Here is a 26059-nt window from a genome sequence, read left to right as displayed (position 1 = left end):
TGGCCTCCATTTTTAAATGGAAGAAGTTTGGAACCACTAAGACTCTCCCTTGAGCTGGCCTCCCCACCAAACTGAGCAATTGGGAGAGAAGGGCCTTGGTCAGGGAGGTGACCAAGAACCAGATGGTCACTCTGACATAGTTCCTCTGTGGAGATGGGAGAACCAATTAGTCCTTTATGGTAGAGTGGCCAGATGGAAGCCACTCCTCAGTAAAAGGCATGTGACAGGCACCTACAGACTCTCAGACCATGAGAAACAAGATTCTCTGGTCTGATGAAACAAAGATTGAACTCTTTGGCCTGAATGCCAAGCGTTACGTCTGGAGGGAACCTGGTACCATCTCTACTGTGAAGCATGGTGGTGGCAGCATCATGCTGTGGGGATGTTATTCAGCGGCAGGTACTGGGAGACTAGTCAGGAATGAGGGAAAGATGAATGGGGCAAAGTACAGAACGATCCTTGATGCAGAGTGCTCAGGACCTCAGACAGACGGTTCACCTTCCAACAGAACAATGACCCTAAGTACACAGCCAAGACAACGCAGGAGTGCTTTGGGACAAGTCTCTGTCCTCGAGTGGCCCGGACTTGTACCCGATCGGACATCTCTGGAGAGACCTGAAAATAGCTGTGCAGCGACGCTCCCCATCCAACCTGACAGAGCTTGAGGATCTGCAGAGAAGAATGGGAGATGCTCCCCAAATATAGGTGTGCCAAGCTTGTAGTGTCCTACCCAAGAAGACTCGAGGCTGTAATCGGTGCCACAGGTGCTTCACAAGCATTTTGCTACACTCACAATAACATCTGCTAACCATGTGTATGTAACCAATTTTTTTTTTTTGAGTAAAGGTTCTGAATACTTTTGTAATATTTCCGGGTTTTATTTGTAATAAATTTACTAACATTTCTAAAAATCTTTTGTGTGTAGTTTGATGAGGAAAAAACAATTTTATCAATTTTAGAATAAGGCTTTAACGTAACAAAATGTGGAAAAAGTGAAGGGGATCTGAATACTTTCAGAATGCACTGTACATTTGAATGTTGCAGTAATAGGACCTAGGCCTAGCGTTTGAGCGAGTGAGAGAGAATATTATTTGATAGCAGGCCTGATCCCAATGACTCGACTACCCCCGCATGCTGATAAAGAGAACTGATCATTTCTATGCAATCATGAGGCTCATTTGAATGTCCTGATGCAGCAGGACAATTCTCCACAAGAAAGAGTGATCATCTTATTATCCGACATCTGTATGTAAGCATTTAAAGCATGAAACAGTGGACTGTATGTCAAGCACATTCTAACGCAGCATTTATTTTTCTCCACAGGCCTCCAGGTAAGAATGTTTGTACCAATGTCATCTGAAAACATGATATTAATCTTGTGTCGAGAGCCATTTGTCTACATTTGGTTCAAAACATTTTGCCATCTTGATTTAAACTGATGTGAATACTGTGTATGGTTAGTTCATTGTGTGTAACATGTTAACAGTTGTGCTATTTTGGCTGTTGTAATTTAGAATGGAGATTCTCAGAGAGGAAGAATGGACAGGGGAAACTCACTGCCAAGTGTGCTGGCTGAGAAGGTCAGGACATCTGCAGTTTGACATCCATTTCTGATCAGACTTGAAATGCTAGAAATGTGTTTTCCCTAATGTTGATCTGTTTTTCCACTATTCTTATAATTGCATAAGTACAATAAGCAGTCTTTAATGTCAGCTACAAACCTATCCATATCTTTACAATTCAGAAGGACATCTGTACATTAATGTTTACATCCCAAATGGCACTCTTCCCTATATAGTGGACTATGTAGGGAAAAGGGTGCCATTTGGGACACATCCAATGGCAAGCTTTGTGCTGACAGTATAAGCCTCTATAGATGCAGAGTTATGGCTTTGACCTTCCTTCTGAGATGGCTGACCAATTTTTCCATAGATATATCCATATGAAATGCTCCTAGTGACCCACAGGAGAAGGAATAAACTCCCACCAGGAGTAGACAGGATGAGACTGGAGGTAGGATCAGTACTCCCTTGCTTTATATCTCTAGAATAACTTAATTGTGCAAACCGCTGGCCATGTCGTTTAACACATTAGTTACAGTTAGGGTCTTGGGTGTAGGGGTGCCTCTAGTTGCTAATCTTGGGTCAGTTTAGCCTTTTCTTCACTATTGGTTAAGGTTTGGATTGGGGGAGGGGAAGATGATGCTAGATCTGTACCTTGGGGAAACTTAACCCCAGAGCAGGTTTTGTGATGTGGAGCATGTACAGGTAACTGCCAAAATAAAGAGAACACCAACATAGTGTCTTAATAAGTGGGCCACTACGAGCCAGAACAGCTTCGATGTATCTTGGCATAGATTCTACAAGTGATTAGAAGGCTATTGAAGGGATGCAACACCTTTCTTCCAGGACAAATGCCATAATTTGGTGTTTTGTTGATGGTGGTGGAAAATACTGTCTCAAGGGCCACTCCGGAATCTTCCATAAGTGTTAAATTGGGATGAGATCTGGTGACTGAGACGACCATGGCATATGGTTTACATTATTTTCATGCTCATCAAACCATTCAGTGACCACCCGTGCCCTGTGGATGGAGCCATTGTCATCCTATGGGGGCATAGCCATGGTAGACAAAATAATTTCCTGCCCAGCATTTATTTTATACATGACCCTAAGTATGATGTGATGTTAATTGCTTAATTAACTCAGGAACCACACCTGTGTGGAAGCACCTGCTTTCAAAATACTTTGTATCATCATTTACTTGCATTTTCATTATTTTGGCAGTTACCTGTAGATTGTGAAGTCTGTCTGATATATGATCTGGCCATCTCCTTTGTAGAGGCATCTGTCCATGGAGGAATTCCAGAATCTATTTGGGATGCCCATTGAGGAATTTGATCGCCTCTCCCTCTGGAAGCGGAATGACTTGAAGAAGAGGGTTTCCCTTTTTTAGTGAGGAGACCTACCTACACATCAAAAGCCACCACACTTCCTTGGGGAATTAGATAAACTGTCCAATGCAACAACCCAGGAAGGGAGATTAAATGAATGTCTGTCATATCTTTGCCAAATCGGATGCTTTGAATCCCCATTCCTTATATCAACTCTATAACAACTCTATAAAGGGTCAGAGCCTTCATATACTCTTGAATTGTAGTTGCAGCAGCAGAGAAGAAACCTAATAAGAGGACAGAGGCTTGGGCCAAGTAGAGATTTCATGAAGTCTTTGTATTTGGTCCGTACTGACAGGCCCACCAATAGAGTTAGATTGGACTGCCCATATATATACCTACAGTAAGCTGTTTTACTGCTAATCAAAGTTATGGATGGCTAATTCTCAGTTACTAGAGCACTGCCACATGTGAAGCCATATCGATTTATTAATTAAACCACAAATACCAATAAAATATTTTTGTTTATAGAATTGGAGCACTAGATGGATGCCTCAATTTCAATACACCTTGCAAAATTCCCTATTTCAAAATACAAACATTGCACTAAGCTGAATAGTCCACTTATTTTTTTAAATAAATAACCATTTGAAGTGTAAATCAATAATTTGTAAATCAATAGTTAAAGTTTTTTAAGGTGTGCTGGTTTAGTCTATTGTGTCCCAAATGGTACTTTATTCTCATGTAGTACAAACCTTTTGACCAGGGCCCACAGGGCTCCCATAAGGCTCTGGTCAAAAGTAGTGAACTACATAGTGAATAGGGTGCCATTTGTGATGCACAATACAATCTGTCAGACTCAGTCACTCTACACATCAGGTGTAGATTTATAGAACATAAAACCTTACCTCCAAGATGTCTGCATCTTAACCCTATCCAGACATGCAAACATACAAATGATCAAAATCATCCACGACTTATAGCCAATATAGGTTTCTTACTAAATGATTGTCTAAACAGTACATATTGCCCAAAAAGTGTGCTCTTATTATTTTACTACTGGTATGTTGGATGAAGTGCCGTTTTTCTGTTTTAAAAGGTGAGAACATTAAGGAGTATTCATAGAATAAGTTAGCTTCAAAATCTTGTTGGACGCTTACCTTTACAACACTGGCCACTGACCTGTTTATATATATATATCAAGTTTGTACACCACTCCAGAAGGGTTTTAGACATGTTGCTTTTGTGACCAAATAATGTACAGCTATTTTTTTATTAGAAAAAAAATCCTTTCATGTATCAATACAAGAATGTAGGGTAAATAAACACATTCATCATTAAAAATAAGGAAGATAACCACCTCCCTTACAAATGCACTACATTGGAATGAGGACAGGAGGACAATGGACTAGGAGGGTCACCACTGGGGGAACAGAAGGAGTTGAGAGCAAGAGACACAAGGGGCTGCTTCCTGTGTTCCGCTATGACCACATCAACCTCCATATTGGACTGAAGCAGTGGCCGGGTGGAGGTGTGGCCTCTTATACCCCCTAACTGACAATGCCATGGCACAAAAAAACAAATATTTGAGTCCTTTAGCCTACATCCATCCGAGGCCAGCCTTTCTGTCCACTTTCCCTGTGCCTTGAATGCTACAGTCGAGTTCTTCCCAAATGGCACCCTATTTGGAATATAGTGCACTACTTTTGACCAGGGCCAATAGGACTCTGGTCAAAAGTAGTGCACTATTTAGGTGCACTACATATTGTGCCATTTGGGACATAGTTACAGTGTGGAGCCTGTTAAGGTCCTGGTCAGGCCTCACTCCAGTCATTTTTCTTATCATCAGGTGAGGTGGTAGCAAAGACACTGTCACAAAATGTTTTGAGTTGGCACACATCTGATGTGCCTCTAGAGCCCCGACTAGGGATGTATGAAAGTTAACCATGGAGCATCAGTGTATTCTATCTAATAACATTTTTGAGTGGTCATTGCACATATCCACTTTGTGACTGCTTTGCTTTTGGTTTTAGTTCTGCCTGTGTTTTTGAAAGACAAGGGGCCCGGAAGGATTGCATTATGAACAAGCCCTTGAGCTGGAAACTGTTCACTCGATGGTGAGGGTAATAGACAATCTTCTAGATTCCATGCTCCAGTATATAATATCGATGACATTATCTTTACCAATGTGATACTGAGGATACACCCTATTCATAATGCTTTCAAATGCTCTCACTGTATCAAGCATGGTAGTTAAGACATTGTCACAGCATCATCTTAGCTTATCTTCATGCTTTGTATGTGAAAGTAGGCTGGGGAAACATTTTAAGGAAATATTGAGTTAGAGTGATTGGTTTGTACCTCACTTCCTAGGTTTTTTTGAATCTGTAAGTCATTAAAATACTGAGTTTTTTAAATGTAGTTTTAGATTAACCTGATTTGATAACTAATATAATGACAAAAGTGTATATGATTGATTAGTACCATTGCAAGATTGAGCTCAGATATTGTACATTGTTTTGTGTATTCTGATGCAACTAGGGTGCAAAACATACACAGCAATGAATGCACACAAGCATATATTCTCATTTAGACTAAGGTGAAAGAGGACTGAAATGATCAATGGTGAGTGGAAATAAAATGCATTTTTTGGTTTGAGGAAAATGTATTTTCCATCTTTGTGTAGGCTATATATTGTTGGTCGTTGGCATCTCCAGTAAGGGTGATTGAAACATGTTTGCTATGTCTGGCCTTAACTTAAAAGGAGAGTTTACCCAAATTATAAAATTACACAAATTTCCTTACCCTGTAAGCAGTCTATGGACAATGTATGACAGCAATCCATGCTTTGGTTTTGTTTACCTGTTTCAAATACTAACTTTGTAGCATTCGAGGCACATATCCAATGGAAGTCAATGGGAAAAATATTCACGTTTTCACACTTCATGTCCAAATCATCCTAAAGTATAAAATAAAAATATTTTTGTACCTCAATTAAGTTACTTAGCAATGATTTGGACATGGTGTGAAAATGCTTATGTTGTTCCCATGGACTTTTATTGGATTTGTGCCACAAATGCACAAAAGAAAACAGGTAAACAAAACCAAACCAAAGCGAGGATTGCTGTAATACCTTGTCCATAGAATGCTTACAGGATAAGGAAACCAATATGTAATTTTGTCATTTGGGTGAACTATCCATTTATCTTTACTTAGCACACACGCGTCATGCCCATAGGGGGCATGCCCATAGGGGGCACCTGCCCCCTCAGATTTGTAATTAGCCACTAGCCACCTATACATTTTACGAAGTTGGCTTTAGCTAGCCCAGATAGATTCCCAATCTTCCAACCTCATAACTAGGTACCAATAAGCCATTTCAGGCCATCAATAAAGTTAGAGTAGATTGCTTGTCTAACTATTTTAGCTGGCAAAAGTGGTAGACTTTAGAAAAGCAATCAATTAGTAAATGTACTGAATAAGCATAACCTTCCTTTCAATCTTTTTACCCAGATTTTAGCAGAGATGTAGAGAAGCATACCCCCCCCCCCACAAAAAAAACACCAGTCAGGAGGATACAGACAGCTCAAGAGGGATGCTTAGAAATGTAGAACAATACATATATTTTTGACATAGAATTAAGCATAATGATTATTGCTCTAGATTGCAGGGAAAGCTATTTCAGGTGTTTGAAAAATGCTAAATTCTCCAACTTCAGGATATCATCCTCTAGCCATCCTCACATACTTTGTGCTCCCTCAGATTTTGGGGGTGCATGACCCACCCATCACACACATACACACACACGCCACCTCCCCAGTGGTCCTCCGCCCCTAGTGGTCGCTTTATGTAGATTTTTTTTGCAATAGTGAGAAGGGGAGTGACTTATGGTTTTTGCTGGTCAACGAGTTGAGCTGGAGTTTCACTGTTGACTAGCCTAGTCTCATCACCTCAACCTATAGAACCTCAAGCTAAAATATTCTCGTCGGAGAGAACTGTGGCTCATATTGGACACAGCTATGATATCGGGGGAAAAATAAACTTCCCAGGGACGCTTTGAGCATTTCCAGGGATGGACAAACAAAAAGGTAGGCTGAACATCAGTGGGATGCAAGGGGACTATCCATTTATTCAATAAATACAGACAGCAATACCTATCCATGGGCATTCATTGCACCGATTTGTTTTTGTTAAGTAGGCTACCAGGATACGTCACACGGCATGCTTCATTGTATGAGTTTTAACCGTTCTAGTAAATTATCTTCCAAGCTGTATTCATTTTGATCAACATCTAGCCTACCTGGCATGACTTATGGGCTATCACTTTCTTATTATATGCATAACCATTAGGTCTTCAAGTAGGTTAACTGATTGGGATATAACTCAGGCTACTAGCCTATATATTACTATGATATTACATAAATGCATATACATTTTTTCCACGTTGTGGCATTTTCTTTGGGCGCAACAGTGCAGCCGCAATGCTACAAAATGTAGCGAAGAGAAATGTGAAAGTAGAGCCCTGTTTAACATGAGTGCGCACCACCTGCTTAATTAGGCCAACAGTTAATAATCAGTCCATGAATTTAGCTATTTGGAATTTAGTGACACTGGACTCATTGGCTAATGCAGGAAGTTTTATTGACGCCATGGAAGTCCAAAAAAAAGAGCTCATGTGAGTGGCCTTGAGTCCATCGTGTTTTTCAGTGAGATAATGTGTGTGACTCGGTGGTTTCTATCATGGAATAGCGGAAGAAAAGCAATCGGAAATACCCTACTCTGTTTTCCCAACAACTACGAAATCTCCAGAGAGAAAAACCAGTAGGATTGTTTATTTTAAGGGTAAAGTCTGGCCCATTTAAATTCTCAAGGAGTTAAAGGAGTTCTCAGAAGCACTGAAGCAACTTGTTTTACCTTGAATTAACAGGCTTTTTATTTAGCTTTCAGTGCTCCAAAACTCACCCTGTTTGGAAACAAAATTACATCATGGATAATATTACATCCTGACCAGACACATGGCCTGCATCTCTTTCACTGCTCCACAAATGCTAATCAGAGCAGCTTTTTCTCTTCACCGCTTTCCTTCTACCCAATTGCTGTCATTATCTGGTCACCACTGGATGAAAAGGAAAACAAGCGCAGGCTCTCCACCCAAAACAGACAAGCTGCAAGACACACTCACCCACTCACATTCTGTCTTCTCTCTGTCCCTCTCTCTCTCGCACACACAAATTGCATTTGGGTGGCATTAAACACTTCAGCCTTTCTTCAGTCTTGACCAGAAATAGACTTTACCCATGAAATTCAACATTCACACAGCTTGAGTGAATTGTTCTTAAGGTAGGTGATTGTGTACAGCTTAAAGCCATCATGCCAAAGCTGACAGTCTGTCAGCCATTGCCCCATAGCCACAGATTGTATATATTGCTGATCTCAGTTTTGATCATGTGTACATATGTGTGGCAAACACACAGCAACTTCAAAGGCTGCTGTGCCAAGCCCATAGCAGCCCAGGAACAGGATGTTGTGTTGATGGTAGGATAGAGACCTCTTTAATTTAGGAGATCAACATTCCTCATTAAGATACATCTACTTTTCACCATCTTGCCGCTTCTAAAGAGCACGCATACACACACACACACACACACACCTCAACCCACCGACCCCATTACAGAGTCCCTCATTTAGAGACTAGGCACAACAGAGCAGGAACTCTTCTGTCACCATTGAAGACTTTTCATAGCTTTACATCAACAACACATGAATGTCCTAACATAGCTTTAGCCCAGGCATAGTCATTGCGTGTAATCAAAAATAATGTGTTGTGTTTTCCTCAGTCAGCTGAATGTGCCGCTTAGTTCATAGAACCTTGGTTATGTGAGTAACCCCAGAGTAGCCTTATTAGCGGCTGGGACAAACAAAGCGGGAAAAGTGGATTGTAGCGCTTCTGGCGCATCTCAAAATCGTTTCCTTCCTATGAATTTGGCTCTGTAATTTAAGGAGCTATTAGCAACTATAACCACATCCCTGAAAGCCAGGACTCTCAGGAACACGTACATGTCTTCTGTTTCCACCTACGACACAAGCTGTGCAGAGTAACTGAGGGAAATTAACTGATTCTCCACAAACGATCATAAATAAGATTGTTTGATGATCATCCCTGATGTTTTTCTGAACTTTCCAATAGCTTTCTGGTGTATTTTAATCACTCCAAACCAAACTTCCTTCAGACACAAATGTGCCATTACCTGATTTGACACACACAAGCGGTTAAAAGTTTTAAAACACCTACTAATTCAAGTTTTTTTTATTTAAATTGCACTATTTTCTACATTGTAGAACAATGGTGAAGACGTCAAAACTATGAAATAACATATGGAATCATGTAGTAACCAAAAAAAGTGTTAAACAAATCAAAATATATTTTATATTTGTCACGCCCTGACCTTAGAGATCCCTGTTTATTCTCTATATTTTGGTTAGGTCAGGGTGTGACTAGGGTGGGTACTCTAGTTTTTGTATATTTATGTTTTCTTATTCATTTTTGGCCGAGTATGGTTCCCAATCAGAGGCAGCTGTCTATCGTTGTGTCTGATTGGGGATCATACTTAGGCAGCCCTTTTTTCCCACCTTCAGTTGTGGGATCTTGTCTCTATTTGGTTGCATGTATTTTCTCACTACAAAGCTTTTCGTTCATTGTATTGTTCATTGTTTTTTTTGCTGGTTTACATTTTAATAAAATATGATGAACTCAAATCAAGCTGTGCCTTGGTCTACCCTTAACGACGAACGCTACAATATTTGAGATGATTCAAATAGCCACCCTTTGTCTTGATGACAGCTTTGCACACTCTTGGCATTCTCTCAAACAGCTTCACCTAGGTGTTCTAAAATTTTTGACCGGTAGTGTATCTTGTGCTATAACTTTGATTGAAATAATGGCAATAAGGTCAAATTCTAAAGATTCATCAAATTATATTGCACATTTTTTTTTGATACCCAATTGTCCTAAAATAGAGAATTGGATAATGAAATAGCTTGATGGTCCATGTTAATAGAATCTTAAATATCATGTATAAACCCATTTAATATAACGTCTGAGTCAATTTGACTTTGTGACCCCCCCAGACCCCGTTCTTTGAATGGTATGGCAGGTCGCCCAGTGATTTTGCTTTACAAAAGTGATTCCCTCAGAAAGTTTTGTGACTACCACTGCTTTAGTCCCTTATTTTACATTGTGGAGTGGAGGTCTCAAGCATTTTTAAATGTGGAAAATGCTACCAGTTTAAAGCAGCATTAGTTTTGTAAATATATAGTTGAAAAGCTCCCACTTGAAAACATGACTTATGTATAATGATCTTCAAAGTCCACTGATTTAGCATATTCTGTCAATGGTCTCTCTGTGTGGTTTGAAATGAATGGTCACCTACTTTGAAGACCAGAAACAACAGGGCCAGTGATCTCAATGCAAATTAAATAAGTTTTCCTCAAGCCTTGTACACCTCTGGGATGGTTTCAGTGAACAATCCTTCAGGGCCTGTATTTATAGTGGGAGTGCTGATCTAGGAACAGTTTAGCCTTTTAGATCATAATATATATATGATTACATGGATAAGGGGGAACTGATTCTAGATCAGCACTCCTATTCAGATACTTTATGAATACTGGCCCATGTTTCCCCTTTCTAAAAACACCACATTTGAAAATAACGTGGTTTTCAGACACGTGTGTAGTTTCATGTGTGTTTTTCCCTCTTCTGAAGATGTGTGATGTGTATGATAACATAGTGCACAGAAAAAAAACTTTTGCGGTTAAATTCCCATGTACTGAATAAAACATACAAGTTAAATGGGTTTCCATGACCTTTTCAACTATACTGATGGTTTTCTCACAAAAATAAATGTTCTGTTTCCATCAGGCCTGTCATGAAATGTTTTATCCAAAGTATTTTACTCACGTAAAAAGGTTGGAAATGTGGTTACTACAACAACAAAAAATTGCATCACTATTATTCTACAATGTAGAAAATAGTCAAAATAAAGAAAAACCCTTGAATGAGTGTTCTAAAATCTTTGACCGGTAGTGTATACAGAACAGAATGAGGTATAAACAAAGAATATTTATTGAATATAATATTTTCAATAGAATCTTAAGATAAGTGAATATTAACATTAACATAAATAAGAAATTGTGTTAAATATAAATGTAGAATTTCTATTCTTTGTTCTTAACTGACTTTGTTCTTAACTGACTTTCCAAGTTAAATAAAGGTTACACACACACCACACTGACCAAAAAGTTATTTTGTTGGCATTTACATATGTCCCCATTACCAGTCTAACATAATCAAAACCTATTTCATTCACTTACTTGCTGTGCTGTTTCATTGTTCATTTGTTCAGTTGTTTTCATTCTTAACCAGGATTTCTATGGAAAGCCGTTTGGGTCTTTGTATTTCAAAAAAGGTACATGTGAAATTGTTGACCAATTTTTGTTGACCAATCAGGACCTGAATATGACTGCACGTCACATAATAATTTAACCCGTTCATAATATTTTTACGTAGTTATTACAGATTGACGACACTATCACTCATATTTCATATGTCACAGAGATGCTATGATACTGGTAAAGTTGTCTTGCGCACCTACAGTGCTGGTCATAAAAAAAGCTAGCTAGTTCATGGATGCAAACAATTCTCTTCCCTAAAAGCATAGCAACTATATAGCTAGGTGTCATCATCTAAAATAACCTTAATTTATAATACAGTTCTTATTTGATTAATGGTAGTTGGACCTATCTATGTGAAGCTAGCAACAATAAGGATTAGCCACAATAGTGGAGTTTGCGGTTAGTCTACAAAATAAAAGTATGTCATTGACACAGATGCAATTGAATAGAAATATTAGATTTATGCCATAACTGAATAGATTATGCAAAACGAGGTTGGAATGTTGTTATATAAAATCAACAAAAGATAACAATTAGTTCATTTGACAAAAATCTGTTGAAATCAATTTGGATGTTTTGTACTTGTAGAATTGCACTGGGGGCATACTTATTTCACTGTACAACCTTACCTTTGGATTGTGAATCAATGACATGGGGTATCAGTCTACTCAGTGACACCCAGAGAACATTAGCATTGTAGCTCTTATTGCGGGACTGTGTATTGAGCCATATTTATTGCCAACCTATGTGTATTGAACACTATTCCTGAGGAAATACAATACTGCGTGGATGTTTTAGAGTCTGATACCTCTGAGGAGGATGTTAGGAAAAAATATTGAGTAGACTGTTACCCCATTTCATTGATCCCAAATCCTTAGGTAAAGCTGTACAGTGTTAATCTGCAAAATTGTATTATTCGCCTACCTCCTCATGCCTTTTGCACACATTGTATATAGACTGCCCATTTTTTTTCTACTGTGTTATTGACTTGTTAATTGTTTACTCCATGTGTAACTCTGTGTTGTCTGTTCACACTGCTATGCTTTATTTTGGCCAGGTCGCAGTTGCAAATGAGAACTTGTTCTCAACTAGCCTACCTGGTTAAATAAAGGTGAGAAAAAAAAATGTCAATACACACAATAGGCTGACTGGGGAGTCGATTTCACACAGTCACAGTCCTGCGATAAGAGCTACAACGCTAATATTTGGGTAAACTCTTCACAGTTGTGTTCTGTGGGTGTCACCGAGTAGACTGATACCCCATTTCATTGCTTCACGTTCCAACCTTATTTAACATTATCTAGTCTAAATATGGCATAATTCCACCATTTGTAACCTTCATCACTTTCAAATAGGTACTTTTATTTTGAAGGTAAACTGCAAATTACACTATTGTGCATAATCCTTATTGTGGCTAGCTTCACAACACATAACCCGGTCAGGTCAAGCCTCACTCACCAGATGAAGCTAGCTGTCTGCTTATAATGTTAGCTTTGGGTTAGGGTTATGTATGGTTAAGTAGCTGGCTAGCTATTTATTTTCATGAACTGAAGTTCAATTTCAATAGGCGAATAACAAGTGGCTACCTAGCTAATACTTACTCTCAAGGATTCCTAAATCATTGCTAAGAATAGTGAAAATGACTGCAGTTTCTACTGGTCATCGTTTTAAGGCTGGTTGTATTGGTGCTAGCTAGGTACCAAGCTAAGGCTAGCTAGCTACCCCAGAAGTTGCAGTCGAACAAATGATGCTTTATTACCAACGCGGTATTGTAAACACATTGTTCGTGGCCGGTGTTTGCAGACTTTTTTGTACAGCTTTGACAGTGCCATTATAGTAGTGGTGGCGCTTGGTTTGCATGTGCAAATTCAGAACACACAACATTCTATAATAGAACGGTGTTATTTGACGTGTCAAATTAAAAGCTTATTTAACGCGTCAAATAGTGTTTCCGTCTAATAGTGTTATTTGACGTGTATCTTTTTTGACACTCAAAGGCCCAAACCGCATTCTATAGTATGTCGTGAAGCTAATAGCAGTGACGCTATCACAGTGTAACTCCGGTAGGGCACCATCTGAACAACAGCGCACTTGGCAACGTTAGTGTGTTCCGCCGGTGCTTGACCAGTCGTGAAAGCCAACATCACCCACGACAGAGAACGGTTGATTGTCAAGGGCAATGAATTCCATTATCTTGGCATTAATAGATTTCGCCTTTGAGTTGTCTCGCTGAAATGATTGATCAACTTGTTGACTGCTCGATCCACACAGCAGACTTTGTGGGCTAGGTTAGGAATACTGTATTGCACATGTAGCGCAAAATTGTACGTGGTATCATTATGTCATGTGCCTACGTTATATAGGTATGCGCGTCGGCTTTGACATCGGTTTTTCACATCGATGTAAAACTAGACATCGGGCCGATACCAATGTTGGCATTTTTATCTAATATCGTCCGATTTGTTCACCGATATATCGTGCATCCCTAGTCCAGTCCTCATAATATTATATAAGTAGCTTTGTCTATACAATACAAACATAAGCCTATAGGAAATGGCTACAGATATATGTCTTAAAATAGTAAAATAAAATCTATACAGCTATGTGATTAGCTTTGGCTATATAATGTAAACATAAGCCTTTAGGCTATGTCTGCAGCTATATGTAAAATAAAACCTATACAGCTGTGTGATTAAATTTGGTTCCCTCTACAGCCTGGGCATTTTCAGCATCAGCATGGGTACCAGTCTATCTGGACTGTCTGGAAGAAATTGAGAAAGTATGTCACATAGTTAAGCAGTCATTTACACAAATGCACTTCTGCCATACAATGTTACATTTTATTGCGTTTAAACATTTTAAATGATTGAATAAAAATCATACCATCAAAATATTAATCTTCTCCACTTTCTTGAGGCAAAATCATCAATGTCGTCATCATGATTTATGCTCATGGTGGCCAGACCGCTCAAACGTTCCTGTGACATGAAAGACCACAGGTAGCTTTTGATGAGTTTTAATTTTGAAAAGCTCCTCTCTGCCGATGCTACTGGTAGGGTGACTGCAATTCTTAGGGCTATCCAAAGGTTAGGATAGAGTTTTTCTCACAGAGAAAGGAAAGCAGCTCAATGGCAGTCATCTTATCTTATGGCAGATCAGGTAAATTCTGAATCTCGTGCCAGATCCATTCCACTGATGTCACAGTCATCTCTGAAGGTTAGTGTTTTCAACTTCCATGTGGTGAGCCTTTAAAGATTCACTGGACATCTGAGAGGCAGTGCTGAAGTTCAACAGCACTCCATATTTGGTTTTCACCTGGTTGAGTGTTTCAAATCTCTCATCCATGGATGTCACAGCAGAGTCGACTACAGTGTTGAAGTAGTTGACTTCAAGGTTTTTCAGTGCATCAGTCACTGATTCATCAGGAGCCTCGTAGCCGAAATGCTTCTTGCTGTTTCCCAGTGTCTTCTCTTTCAGAACAGCCTCCACATTTTTTAAATATTTTTTATTTATTTTACCTTTATTTAACCAGGCAAGTCAGTTATTTCCAATTTGTAAGTCGCTCTGGATAAGAGCGTCTGCTAAATGACTTAAATGTAAATGTAAATGTAGTTAAGAACATATTCTTATTTTCAATGACGGCCTGGGAACAGTGGGTTAACTGCCTGTTCAGGGGCAGAACGACAGATTTGTACCTTGTCAGCTCGGGGGGTTTGAACTTGCAAACTTCCGGTTACTAGTCCAACGCTCTAACCACTAGGCTACGCTGCCGCCCATTTCTTCACAAATGCTTTTGGCTGTTGTCTGGGCCTCAGAGAATCCAGTTTCCCAGTATATTGTGAGGGAGGCCTTTGCATTTGAGATCAAATTCATTGCGATATCCAACTGCATTGAGGCGGATTGGAGGTGCTTGTTTACCTTGTTTGTCATTGTCAGTAACTCACACCATATGACACAGCAAATCAAGAAGCGGTAGGACCCAAGTGCTTGTGCCTCCACTTTGGTCACAGGATCGTTGACCGTCTGTCTGGCTTCCAGTAAAGCCTCCCAAACCTCAGAAGCCTGATACCTGATTGCATGAGCCTACTCTCCCATCTTGTGTCACTACATGAATTCATATTTATGTTCCTGTGTTTTTCAAAACACCTCCATCTTTGTATGCCAGCTGAAAAGAAGGTGAGGAGCTTTTGCACATGCCCAAAAAACCCAACCGCATCTTTTGAAGATTTGGCAGCATCTGCAATGACAAGGTTTAGAGTAGGTGCTCCACATGGGACGAACACAGCTCTGGGATTTTGTTTTTGCAGTCTGGCTTGTATCCCTTGGTGCTTGCCCTTCGTGTTGGCCCCGTTATCATAAACTTTCCCTCTGCAGTCTTCATATGGAATCTTCAGCTCGTTCAGCTTATCTAAGATGACAGTGGACAGATTCAAGCCTGTTGTAACCTCAACATTCACAAAGCAGAGGAAGTGCTCCTTGATCTCTGGCTTTTCCTTTAAAGCCACGCTTCTCAGAATAAATGGACATTTGCTCCTGGCTAATGTCAGGTGTACAGTCCAAGATAATGGAGAAGTACTTTGAGTCTCTTACTTGAGTCACTATTGCTTCCAGAATCTTGTCTATCACAATCTGTATCAGTGCATTCTATTTGCACTTCCCAAGGTAATGAGCATGTGTCTCTCCATCTTCAATTTTCCATAACGGGGTCAAATTTAGCCAGTAATTCAACCTCCTTTAGGAAGGTTCCATTATCTGGTTGGAAGAGTTTGTCTGATGAACCCATGAATGCTAGGTTTCTTTCAGCCAGAGACTGGGTGATACTTATTAAACGTGTAAGGACTAGAGATCGACCGATTAATCGGAATGGCCGATTAATTAGGGCCGATTTCAAGTTTTCATAACAATCGGAAATCGGTATTTTTGGACACCAATTTGGCCTATTATTATTATTTATTTTTTACACCGTTATTTAACTAGGCAAGTCGTTTAAGAACACGTTCTTATTTTCAATGACGGCCTAGGAACAGTGGGTTAACTGCCTTGTTCAGGGGCAGAACGACAGATTTTTACCTTGTCAGCTTGGGGATTCAATCTTGCAACCTTACAGTTAACTAGTCCAATGCTCTAACCACCTGCCTCTCATTGCACTCCACGAGGAGCCTGCCTGTTATGCGAATGCAGTAAGAAGCCAAGGTAAGTTGCTAGCTAGCATTAAACTTATCTCATAAAAAACAATCAATCAATCATAATCACTAGTTAACTACACATTTTGATTATATTACTAGTTTATCTAGCGTGTCCTGCGTTGCATATAATCAATGCGGTGCGCATTTGCGGAAAAAGGACTGTCCAACGTGTACCTAACCATATACATCAATGCCTTTCTTAAAATCAATACACAGAAATATATATTTTTAAACCTGCATATTTAGCTAAAAGAAATCCAGGTTAGCAGGCAATATTAACCAGGTGAAATTGCACGCAGAGTTGGGTTATATGCGATAATAATAAACGTTTTGTTTTCGAAATGATAGTTTCCGGATTCGACCATATTAATGACCAAAGGCTCGTATTTCCGTGTGTTATTATGTTGTAATTATGTTGTAATTAAGTCTATGATTTGATATTTGATAGAGCAGCCTGACTGAGCAGTGGTATGCAGCAGCAGGCTCATAAGCATTCATTCAAGCAGCACTTCCGTGTGTTTTGCCAGCAGCTCTTCGCTGTGCTTCAAGCATTGAGCTGTTTATGACTTCAAGCCTATTAACTCCCGAGATTAGGCTGGTGTAACTGATGTGAAATGGCTAGATAGTTAGCGGGGTGCGCGCTAATAGCATTTCAAATGTCACTCGCTCTGAGACTTGGAGTAGTTGTTCCCCTTTCTCTGCATGGCTAACGCTGCTTCGGGGGTGGCTGTTGTCGATGTGTTCCTCGTTCGAGCCCAGATAGGAGCGAGGAGAGGGACGGAAGCTATACTGTTACACTGGCAATACTAAAGTGCATATAAGAACATCCAATAGTCAAATGTATATGGAATACAAATGGTATAGAGAGAAATAGTCCTATAAATACTATATTAACTACAACCTAAAACCTCTTACCTTGGAATATTGAAGTCTCATGTTAAAAGGAACCACCAGCTTTCATATGTTCTCATGATCTGAGCAAGGAACCTAAACGTTAGCTTTTTTGCATGGCACATATTGCACTTTTATTTTCTTCTCCAACACTTTGTTTTTTGGTCCTCCTATAATCGGTATCGGTATCGGCGTTGAAAAATCATAATCGGTCGACCTCTAGTAAGGACATCCCGCCATCTCTTTCTTTCAGCCTCCAACATTGTCATTTGATTCTGGTCAAGAGTCTGTCACCGACTTAGGCGCAGATCAAGTTTTCTCCACTTAATCATATTGTTGGTGTTCAGGACTACCCTCATGGTGTTTCAGAATGGCATTGATATTTGACCAGTCATTCACACATTCCTTTATGATTGTGCAGTCTTTTGTAGAAAAGAGCTTTCAACAAAAACAATACACTGCGTTGTTTTTGATTGAGTATGAAAGCCAGCTCCTGGTAATCTTTTCACCATTTGACAGCTGTCTCTGTAATTAGGCCTGAATGGAAACCTCTTCTAGACTTGCCTTTAGGGTAAAACAAATCCAGTCCTGGTTTGAGTGGATCTCAAGAGAAAACTAACTCAGTCCTCATAAAGTATTTTAAGACTGGGGGCCAATCTGCTGGATAATTTGGTGGAGCAGCAACTGTTCTATTAGGGTTTGAGCTGCTTGTATCTGATGCTGGCTGTACACCTCTGGTTGTACTAGTACTGGCTGAGGCTGCCTGTACTTCACCTGGGTCTGTGTTAGTACTTGCTGAAGTTGCCAGTGCTGGGTCTGTGTTAGTATTTGCTGAAGCCGGTTGTACTGGGTCTGTGTTCGTACTGGCTGAGGCTGGATGTGGATCTACTGAGTTTCTGCTTGTACTGGCAGATGATCCAGCATCTCCTCTACTGACAAATTTAAGAATAGCACCTGTAAATTATAGATAGCAATACTATTATTAATTTTATCAGCTGCATCAGGCCCATTCAAACTGGCTCCCCCAGATTTCCTTTCAATACATTTTCAAATATAAAATACTATTTATGCTATGTTTTGGCTGAATACTTGATGGTTATTATTTACTGATGGATGTGCATCCATATTGCCCAGTGAATCAATATATAAATCAGTAGTCAATGTAAATCCATTGCTTTCCATCTTGCATTAGTCCTAAGGCAGCGCTACAAGGAGACAGGACGGACAGCTGATCGTCCTCACAGAGGGCTTGTTGGCCTGTTGTAAAGGCAGGTCCTCACCAGACATCACCTGCAACAACGTCCCCTATGGGCACAAACCCACAGTCGCTGGACCAGATCGGACTGGCAAAAAGTGCTCTTCACTGACGAGTCGCGGTTTTGTCTCATCAAGGGTGATGGTCGGAGTCTCGTTTATCGTCGAAGGAATGAGCGTTACACTGAGGGCTGTACTCTGGAGCGGGATCGATTTAGAGGTGGAGGGTCCGTCATGGTCTGGGACGGTATGTCACAGCATCATAGGACTGAGCTTGTTGTCACTGCAGGCAATCTTAATGCTGTGCGTCACAGGAAAGACATCCTCCTCCCTTATGTAGTACCCTTCCTGCAGGCTCATCCTGACATGGCTGTCCAGCTTGACAATGCCACCAAGCACAGAACAGGCAGATTGGCTGATTTCCTGCAAGACAGGAATGTATGTGTTCTGCCATGGCCAGCGAGGAGTCCAGATCTCAATCCCATTGAGCACGTCTGGGACCTGTTGGATCGGAGGGTTAGAGCTCGGGCCATTCCCCGCAGAAATGTCCGGGAATTTGCAGGTGCCTTGGTGGAAGAGTGGGGTAACATTTCACAGCAAGAACTGGCAAATCTGGTGCAGTCCATGAGGAGGAGATGCACTGCAGTACTTAATGCAGCTGGTGGCCACACCAGATACTTACTGTTATTTTGGATTTTTGACCCCTCCTTTGTTCAGGGACACATTATTCAATTTCTGTTAGTCACATGTCTGTGGAACTTGTTCAGTTTATGTCTCAGTTGTTGAATCTTGTTATGTTCACACATGTTAAATTTGCTGAAATTAAACTCAGTTGACAGTGAGAGGACGTTTATTTTTTTGCTGAGTTTAGATAGTCTTTGTCTTGTTTGAAAATTATGTGCGCCTGTCACGTGTCACGTTCATCGTATATAAAGGACACCAAAGCGCAGCGTGATTAGAATAACTTATTTTAATGAACGAAGAACACTTAACTTCTTTGATATCGGGGGCGCTCTTTTAATTTATGGATAAAAAGACATTCCCATTTTAAACAAGATATTTTGTCACGAAAAGATGCTCGACTATGCATATAATTGACAGCTTTGGAAAGAAAACACTCTGTCGTTTCCAAAACTGCAAAGATACTGTCTGCGAGTGCCACAGAACTAATGCTACAGGCGAAACCAAGATGAAATTTCATACAGGAAGTGCCCCAGATTTTGAATACGCTGTGTTCCAATGTCTCCTTATATGGCTGTGTATGGGTCACGAATGAGCTTAGACTTTCTGTCGTTTCCCCAAGGTGTCGACAGCACTGTGACGTATTTGTAGGCAAATCATTGGAAGATTGACCTTAAGAGACTACATCTACCAGGTGGCCGCTTGGTGTCCTCCGTTGCAATTATTGCGTAATCTCCAGCTGCGTGTATTTTTCGTTTGCTTCGAGGAGAAACATAGCTGCCACGAATGATTTATCATCGAATAGATATGTGAAAAACACCTTGAGGATTGATTCTAAATAACGTTTGCCATGTTTCTGTCGATCTTATGAAGTTAATTTGGTAAAAAGTTCGGCGTTGTAGAGACTGCATTTTCAGATTTTTTTCTTAGCCAAACGTGATGAACAAAACGGAGCGATTTCTCCTACACAAATAATATTTTTGGAAAAAATGAACATTTGCTATCTAACTGAGAGTCTCCTCATTGAAAACATCCGAAGTTCTTCAAAGGTAAATTATTTTATTTGAATGCTTTTCTTGTTTTTGTGAAAATGTTGCCTGCTGAATGCTAGGCTTAATGCTATGCGAGCTATCAATACTCTTACACAAATGCTCGTGTAGCCATGGTTGAAAAGCATATTTAGAAAATCTGAGATGACAGTGTTGTTAACAAAAGGCTAAGCTTGTGAGTGAATATATTTCTTTCATTTCATTTGCGATTTTCATGAATAGTTAACGTTGCGTTATGGTAATGAGCTTGAGGCTTGTCGTGGAAATTTCCTCTATTTACCAGATCATGGGAGCAAACCACACACACAAGTCAGAGTTAGTTATAAAAGTCCATCTTTAATTATATGAGCTCTATCACAATCCTGTGACTCTCAGATAAATTCAGTGTCTCTCAATGAATCCTCTGAGAGCCCCCTTACAATGCAACTGAGATCATTTAATAGCAAAGAACACACATAGTCAGACAGCATAGACATAATAAATCGTTCAGCTTTGTCTCCTTACTCAAACCCCAGAACCATAAACCAATCCCCCATATGTCATGCAGGTGAATGAGGACCCAAAAGCGACTTGGCGAAAACAGAGTCTTTAATCCAGTAAAGTAATTCTACAAACATAAGACATAATTCCACTCGTAATGACGAGAACAGACTGGAGACTCGATCAAGAACTGCAGGTTGCCTCGGGAAGGCACTTGAACCTAGCAGACTCAGACACCTGCTCTCCACGCAGCATCTGAGGGAAACACGACACGACAGGGCGATACACAGACACAGCACGGTGAACAATAGACAAGGATCCGACAGGACAGGAACGGAAAACAAGGGAAGAAATAGGGACTCTAATCAGGGGAAAAGATAAGGAACAGGTGTGGGAAGACTAAATGATTGATTAGGGGAATAGGAACAGCTGGGAGCAGGAACGGAACGATAGAGAGAAGAGAGAGAGGAAGGGAGAGAGAAAAAGGGGAACGAACCTAAAAAGACCAGCAGGGGGAAAATGAACAGAGGGAAAAGCAAAATGACAAGACAATCTAAGACAAAACATGACAGTACCCCCCCACTCACCGAGCGCCTCCTGGCGCACTCGAGGAGGAATCCTGGCGGCAACGGAGGAAATCATCAATGAGTGAACGGTCCAGCACGTCCCGAGACGGAACCCAACTCCTCTCCTCAGGACCGTAACCCTCCCAATCCACTAAGTATTGGTGACCCCGTCCCCGAGAACGCATGTCCATGATCCTACGTACCTTGTAAATAGGTGCGCTCTCGACAAGGACGGGAGGGGGGAAGACGAACGGGGGTGCGAAGAAAGGGCTTGACACAGGAGACATGGAAGACAGGATGGACGTGACGAAGATGTCGCGGAAGAAGCAGTCGCACAGCGACAGGATTGACGACCTGGGAGACACGGAACGGACCAATGAACCGCGGAGTCAACTTACGAGAAGCTGTCGTAAGAGGAAGGTTGCGAGTGGAAAGCCACACTCTCTGGCCGCAACAATACCTTGGACTCTTAATCCTGCGTTTATTGGCGGCTCTCACAGTCTGTGCCCTGTAACGGCAAAGTGCAGACCTCACCCTCCTCCAGGTGCACTCAGAACGTTGGACAAACGCTTGAGCGGAGGGAACGCTGGACTCGGCAAGCTGGGAAGAGAACAGAGGAGGCTGGTAACCCAGACTACTCTGAAACGGAGATAACCCGGTAGCAGACGAAGGAAGCGAGTTGTGAGCGTATTCTGCCCAGGGGAGCTGTTCTGCCCAAGACGCAGGGTTTCTGAAAGAAAGGCTGCGTAGTATGCGACCAATCGTCTGATTGGCCCTCTCTGCTTGACCGTTAGACTGGGGATGAAACCCGGAAGAGAGACTGACGGACGCACCAATCAAACGACAGAACTCCCTCCAAAACTGTGACGTGAATTGCGGGCCTCTGTCTGAAACGGCGTCTAACGGGAGGCCATGAATTCTGAACACATTCTCGATGATGATTTGTGCCGTCTCCTTAGCGGAAGGAAGTTTAGCGAGGGGAATGAAATGTGCCGCCTTAGAGAACCTATCGACAACCGTAAGAATCACAGTCTTCCCCGCAGACAAAGGCAGACCGGTAATGAAGTCTAGGGCGATGTGAGACCATGGTCGAGAAGGAATGGGGAGCGGTCTGAGACGACCGGCAGGAGGAGAGTTACCCGACTTAGTCTGCGCGCAGTCCGAACAAGCAGCCACGAAACGGCGCGTGTCACGCTCCTGAGTCGGCCACCAAAAGCGCTGGCGAATAGACGCAAGAGTGCCTCGAACACCGGGATGACCAGCTAACTTGGCAGAGTGAGCCCACTGAAGAACAGCCAGACGAGTGGAAACAGGAACGAAAAGGAGGTTACTAGGACAAGCGCGCGGCGACGCAGTGTGCGTGAGTGCTTGCTTAACCTGTCTTTCAATTCCCCAGACTGTCAACCCGACAACACGCCCATAAGGAAGAATCCCCTCGGGATCAGTAGAAGCCACAGAAGAACTAAACAGATGGGATAAGGCATCAGGCTTGGTGTTTTTGCTACCCGGACGGTAAGAAATCACAAACTCGAAACGAGCGAAAAACAACGCCCAACGAGCTTGACGGGCATTAAGTCGTTTGGCAGAACGGATGTACTCAAGGTTCTTATGGTCTGTCCAAACGACAAAAGGAACGGTCGCCCCCTCCAACCACTGTCGCCATTCGCCTAGGGCTAAGCGGATGGCGAGCAGTTCGCGGTTACCCACATCATAGTTGCGTTCAGATGGCGACAGGCGATGAGAAAAATAAGCGCAAGGATGAACCTTATCGTCAGACTGGAAGCGCTGGGATAGAATGGCTCCCACGCCTACCTCTGAAGCGTCAACCTCGACAATGAATTGTCTAGTGACGTCAGGAGTAACGAGGATAGGAGCGGACGTAAAACGTTCTTTTAGAAGATCAAAAGCTCCCTGGGCGGAACCGGACCACTTAAAACACGTCTTGACAGAAGTAAGAGCTGTGAGAGGGGCAGCAACTTGACCGAAATTACGAATGAAACGCCGATAGAAATTAGCGAAACCTAAAAAGCGCTGCAACTCGACACGTGACCTTGGAACGGGCCAATCACTGACAGCTTGGACCTTAGCGGTATCCATCTGAATGCCTTCAGCGGAAATAACGGAACCGAGAAAAGTAACGGAGGAGACATGAAAAGAGCACTTCTCAGCCTTCACGTAGAGACAATTCTCTAAAAGGCGCTGTAGAACACGTCGAACGTGCTGAACATGAATCTCGAGTGACGGTGAAAAAATCAGGATATCGTCAAGATAGACAAAAACAAAGATGTTCAGCATGTCTCTCAGAACATCATTAACTAATGCCTGAAAAACAGCTGGCGCATTGGCGAGACCAAACGGCAGAACCCGGTACTCAAAATGCCCTAACGGAGTGTTAAACGCCGTTTTCCACTCGTCCCCCTCTCTGATGCGCACGAGATGGTAAGCGTTACGAAGGTCCAACTTAGTAAAGCACCTGGCTCCCTGCAGAATCTCGAAGGCTGATGACATAAGGGGAAGCGGATAACGATTCTTAACCGTTATGTCATTCAGCCCTCGATAATCCACGCAGGGGCGCAGAGTACCGTCCTTTTTCTTAACAAAAAAGAACCCCGCCCCGGCCGGAGAGGAAGAAGGCACTATGGTACCGGCGTCAAGAGACACAGATAAATAATCCTCGAGAGCCTTACGTTCGGGAGCCGACAGAGAGTATAGTCTACCCCGAGGAGGAGTGGTCCCCGGAAGGAGATCAATACTACAATCATACGACCGGTGAGGAGGAAGGGAGTTGGCTCGGGACCGACTGAAGACCGTGCGCAGATCATGATATTCCTCCGGCACTCCTGTCAAATCGCCAGGTTCCTCCTGAGAAGTGGGGACAGAAGAAATGGGAGGGATGGCAGACATTAAACACTTCACATGACAAGAAACGTTCCAGGATAGGATAGAATTACTAGACCAATTAATAGAAGGATTATGACATACTAGCCAGGGATGACCCAAAACAACAGGTGTAAAAGGTGAACGAAAAATCAAAAAATAAATAGTCTCACTGTGGTTACCAGATACTGTGAGAGTTAAAGGTAGTGTCTCAAATCTGATACTGGGAAGATGACTACCATCTAAGGCAAACATGGGCGTAGGCTTGTCTAACTGTCTGAAAGGAATGTCATGTTTCCGAGCCCATGCTTCGTCCATGAAACAACCCTCAGCCCCGAGTCAATCAAGGCACTGCATGTAGCACCCGAACCGGTCCAGCGTAGATGGACCGACATAGTAGTACAGGATCTAGATGAAGAGACCTGAGTAGTAGCGCTCACCAGTAGCCCTCCGCTTACTGATGAGCTCTGGCCTTTTACTGGACATGAATTGACAAAATGTCCATCAAATCCGCAATAGAGGCACAGGCGGTTGGTGATCCTCCGTTCCCTCTCCTTAGTCGAGATGCGAATACCTCCCAGCTGCATGGGCTCAGTCTCTGAGCCAGAGGAGGGAGATGGTTGCGATGCGGAGCAGGGAAACACCGTTGACGCGAGCTCTCTTCCACGAGCTTGGTGACGAAGATCTACCCGTCGTTCTATGCGGATGGCGAGAGCAATCAAAGAGTCCACACTGGAAGGAACCTCCCGAGAGAGAATCTCATCTTTGACCACTGCGTGGAGTCCCTCCAGAAAACGAGCGAGCAGCGCCGGCTCGTTCCAGTCACTAGAGGCAGCAAGAGTGCGAAACTCTATAGAGTAATCCGTTATGGATCGATCACCTTGGCATAGGGAAGCCAGGGCCCTAGAAGCCTCCCTACCAAAAACTGAACGGTCAAAAACCCGAATCATCTCCTCTTTAAAGTTCTGGTAATTGTTTGAACAATCAGCCCTTGCCTCCCAGATAGCTGTGCCCCACTCTCGAGCCCGGCCAGTAAGGAGTGAAATGACGTAAGCAACCCGAGCTCTCTCGCTAGAGTATGTGTTGGGTTGGAGAGAGAACACAATATCACACTGGGTGAGAAAGGAGCGGCACTCCGTGGGCTGCCCGGAGTAGCAAGGTGGGTTATTAACCCTAGGTTCCGGAGGCTCGGCAGGCCAGGAAGTAACAGGTGGCACGAGACGAAGACTCTGGAACTGTCCAGAGAGGTCGGAAACCTGAGCGGCCAGGTTCTCCACGGCATGGCGAGCAGCAGACAATTCCTGCTCGTGTCTGCCGAGCATGGCTCCTTGGATCTCGACGGCAGTGTTACGAACGTCTGTAGTCGCTGGGTCCATTCTTTGGTCGGATCCTTCTGTCATGCAGGTGAATGAGGACCCAAAAGCGACTTGGCGAAAACAGAGTCTTTAATCCAGTAAAGTAATTCTACAAACATAAGACATAATTCCACTCGTAATGACGAGAACAGACTGGAGACTCGATCAAGAACTGCAGGTTGCCTCGGGAAGGCACTTGAACCTAGCAGACTCAGACACCTGCTCTCCACGCAGCATCTGAGGGAAACACGACACGACAGGGCGATACACAGACACAGCACGGTGAACAATAGACAAGGATCCGACAGGACAGGAACGGAAAACAAGGGAAGAAATAGGGACTCTAATCAGGGGAAAAGATAAGGAACAGGTGTGG

General features: G+C 42.2%; 2 protein-coding genes across 11 annotated transcripts in view; both read left to right on the top strand.

The window, feature by feature from the left end:
- Positions 1-3431, top strand: part of LOC124033992 (dematin-like) — a 92996-nt gene extending 89565 nt beyond the window's left edge. For all 7 annotated transcript variants that reach the window (XM_046346569.1, XM_046346568.1, XM_046346570.1 and 4 more), the window contains 4 exons: positions 1324-1331; positions 1515-1580; positions 1933-2013; positions 2842-3431. In XM_046346569.1, coding sequence (XP_046202525.1) covers positions 1324-1331; positions 1515-1580; positions 1933-2013; positions 2842-2955 — 269 coding nt within the window. In that variant the 3' untranslated portion in view covers positions 2956-3431. The remainder of the gene's footprint in view (positions 1-1323; positions 1332-1514; positions 1581-1932; positions 2014-2841) is intronic.
- A 3089-nt stretch (positions 3432-6520) lies between these two features.
- si:dkey-220o5.5 (actin filament-associated protein 1-like 2) overlaps positions 6521-26059 on the top strand; it is a 135105-nt gene continuing 115566 nt past the window's right edge. For 2 of the 4 annotated variants that reach the window (XR_006838492.1, XM_046346563.1), the window contains exon 1: positions 6521-6981. Coding sequence is in view for 2 of the 4 variants with exons in the window: in XM_046346563.1 (XP_046202519.1) it covers positions 6966-6981 (16 nt within the window). In the remaining 2 variants the exon portion in view is untranslated. The remainder of the gene's footprint in view (positions 6982-26059) is intronic. The other 2 variants (XR_006838491.1, XM_046346562.1) reach the window with 2 other exon arrangements.

Source organism: Oncorhynchus gorbuscha, linkage group LG04, assembly GCF_021184085.1.
Source record: "Oncorhynchus gorbuscha isolate QuinsamMale2020 ecotype Even-year linkage group LG04, OgorEven_v1.0, whole genome shotgun sequence".
Classification (NCBI taxonomy): domain Eukaryota; kingdom Metazoa; phylum Chordata; class Actinopteri; order Salmoniformes; family Salmonidae; genus Oncorhynchus; species Oncorhynchus gorbuscha.
The sequence above is the reverse complement of the archived record's forward strand: the minus strand, read 5'-3'. Positions and strand labels throughout refer to the sequence as shown.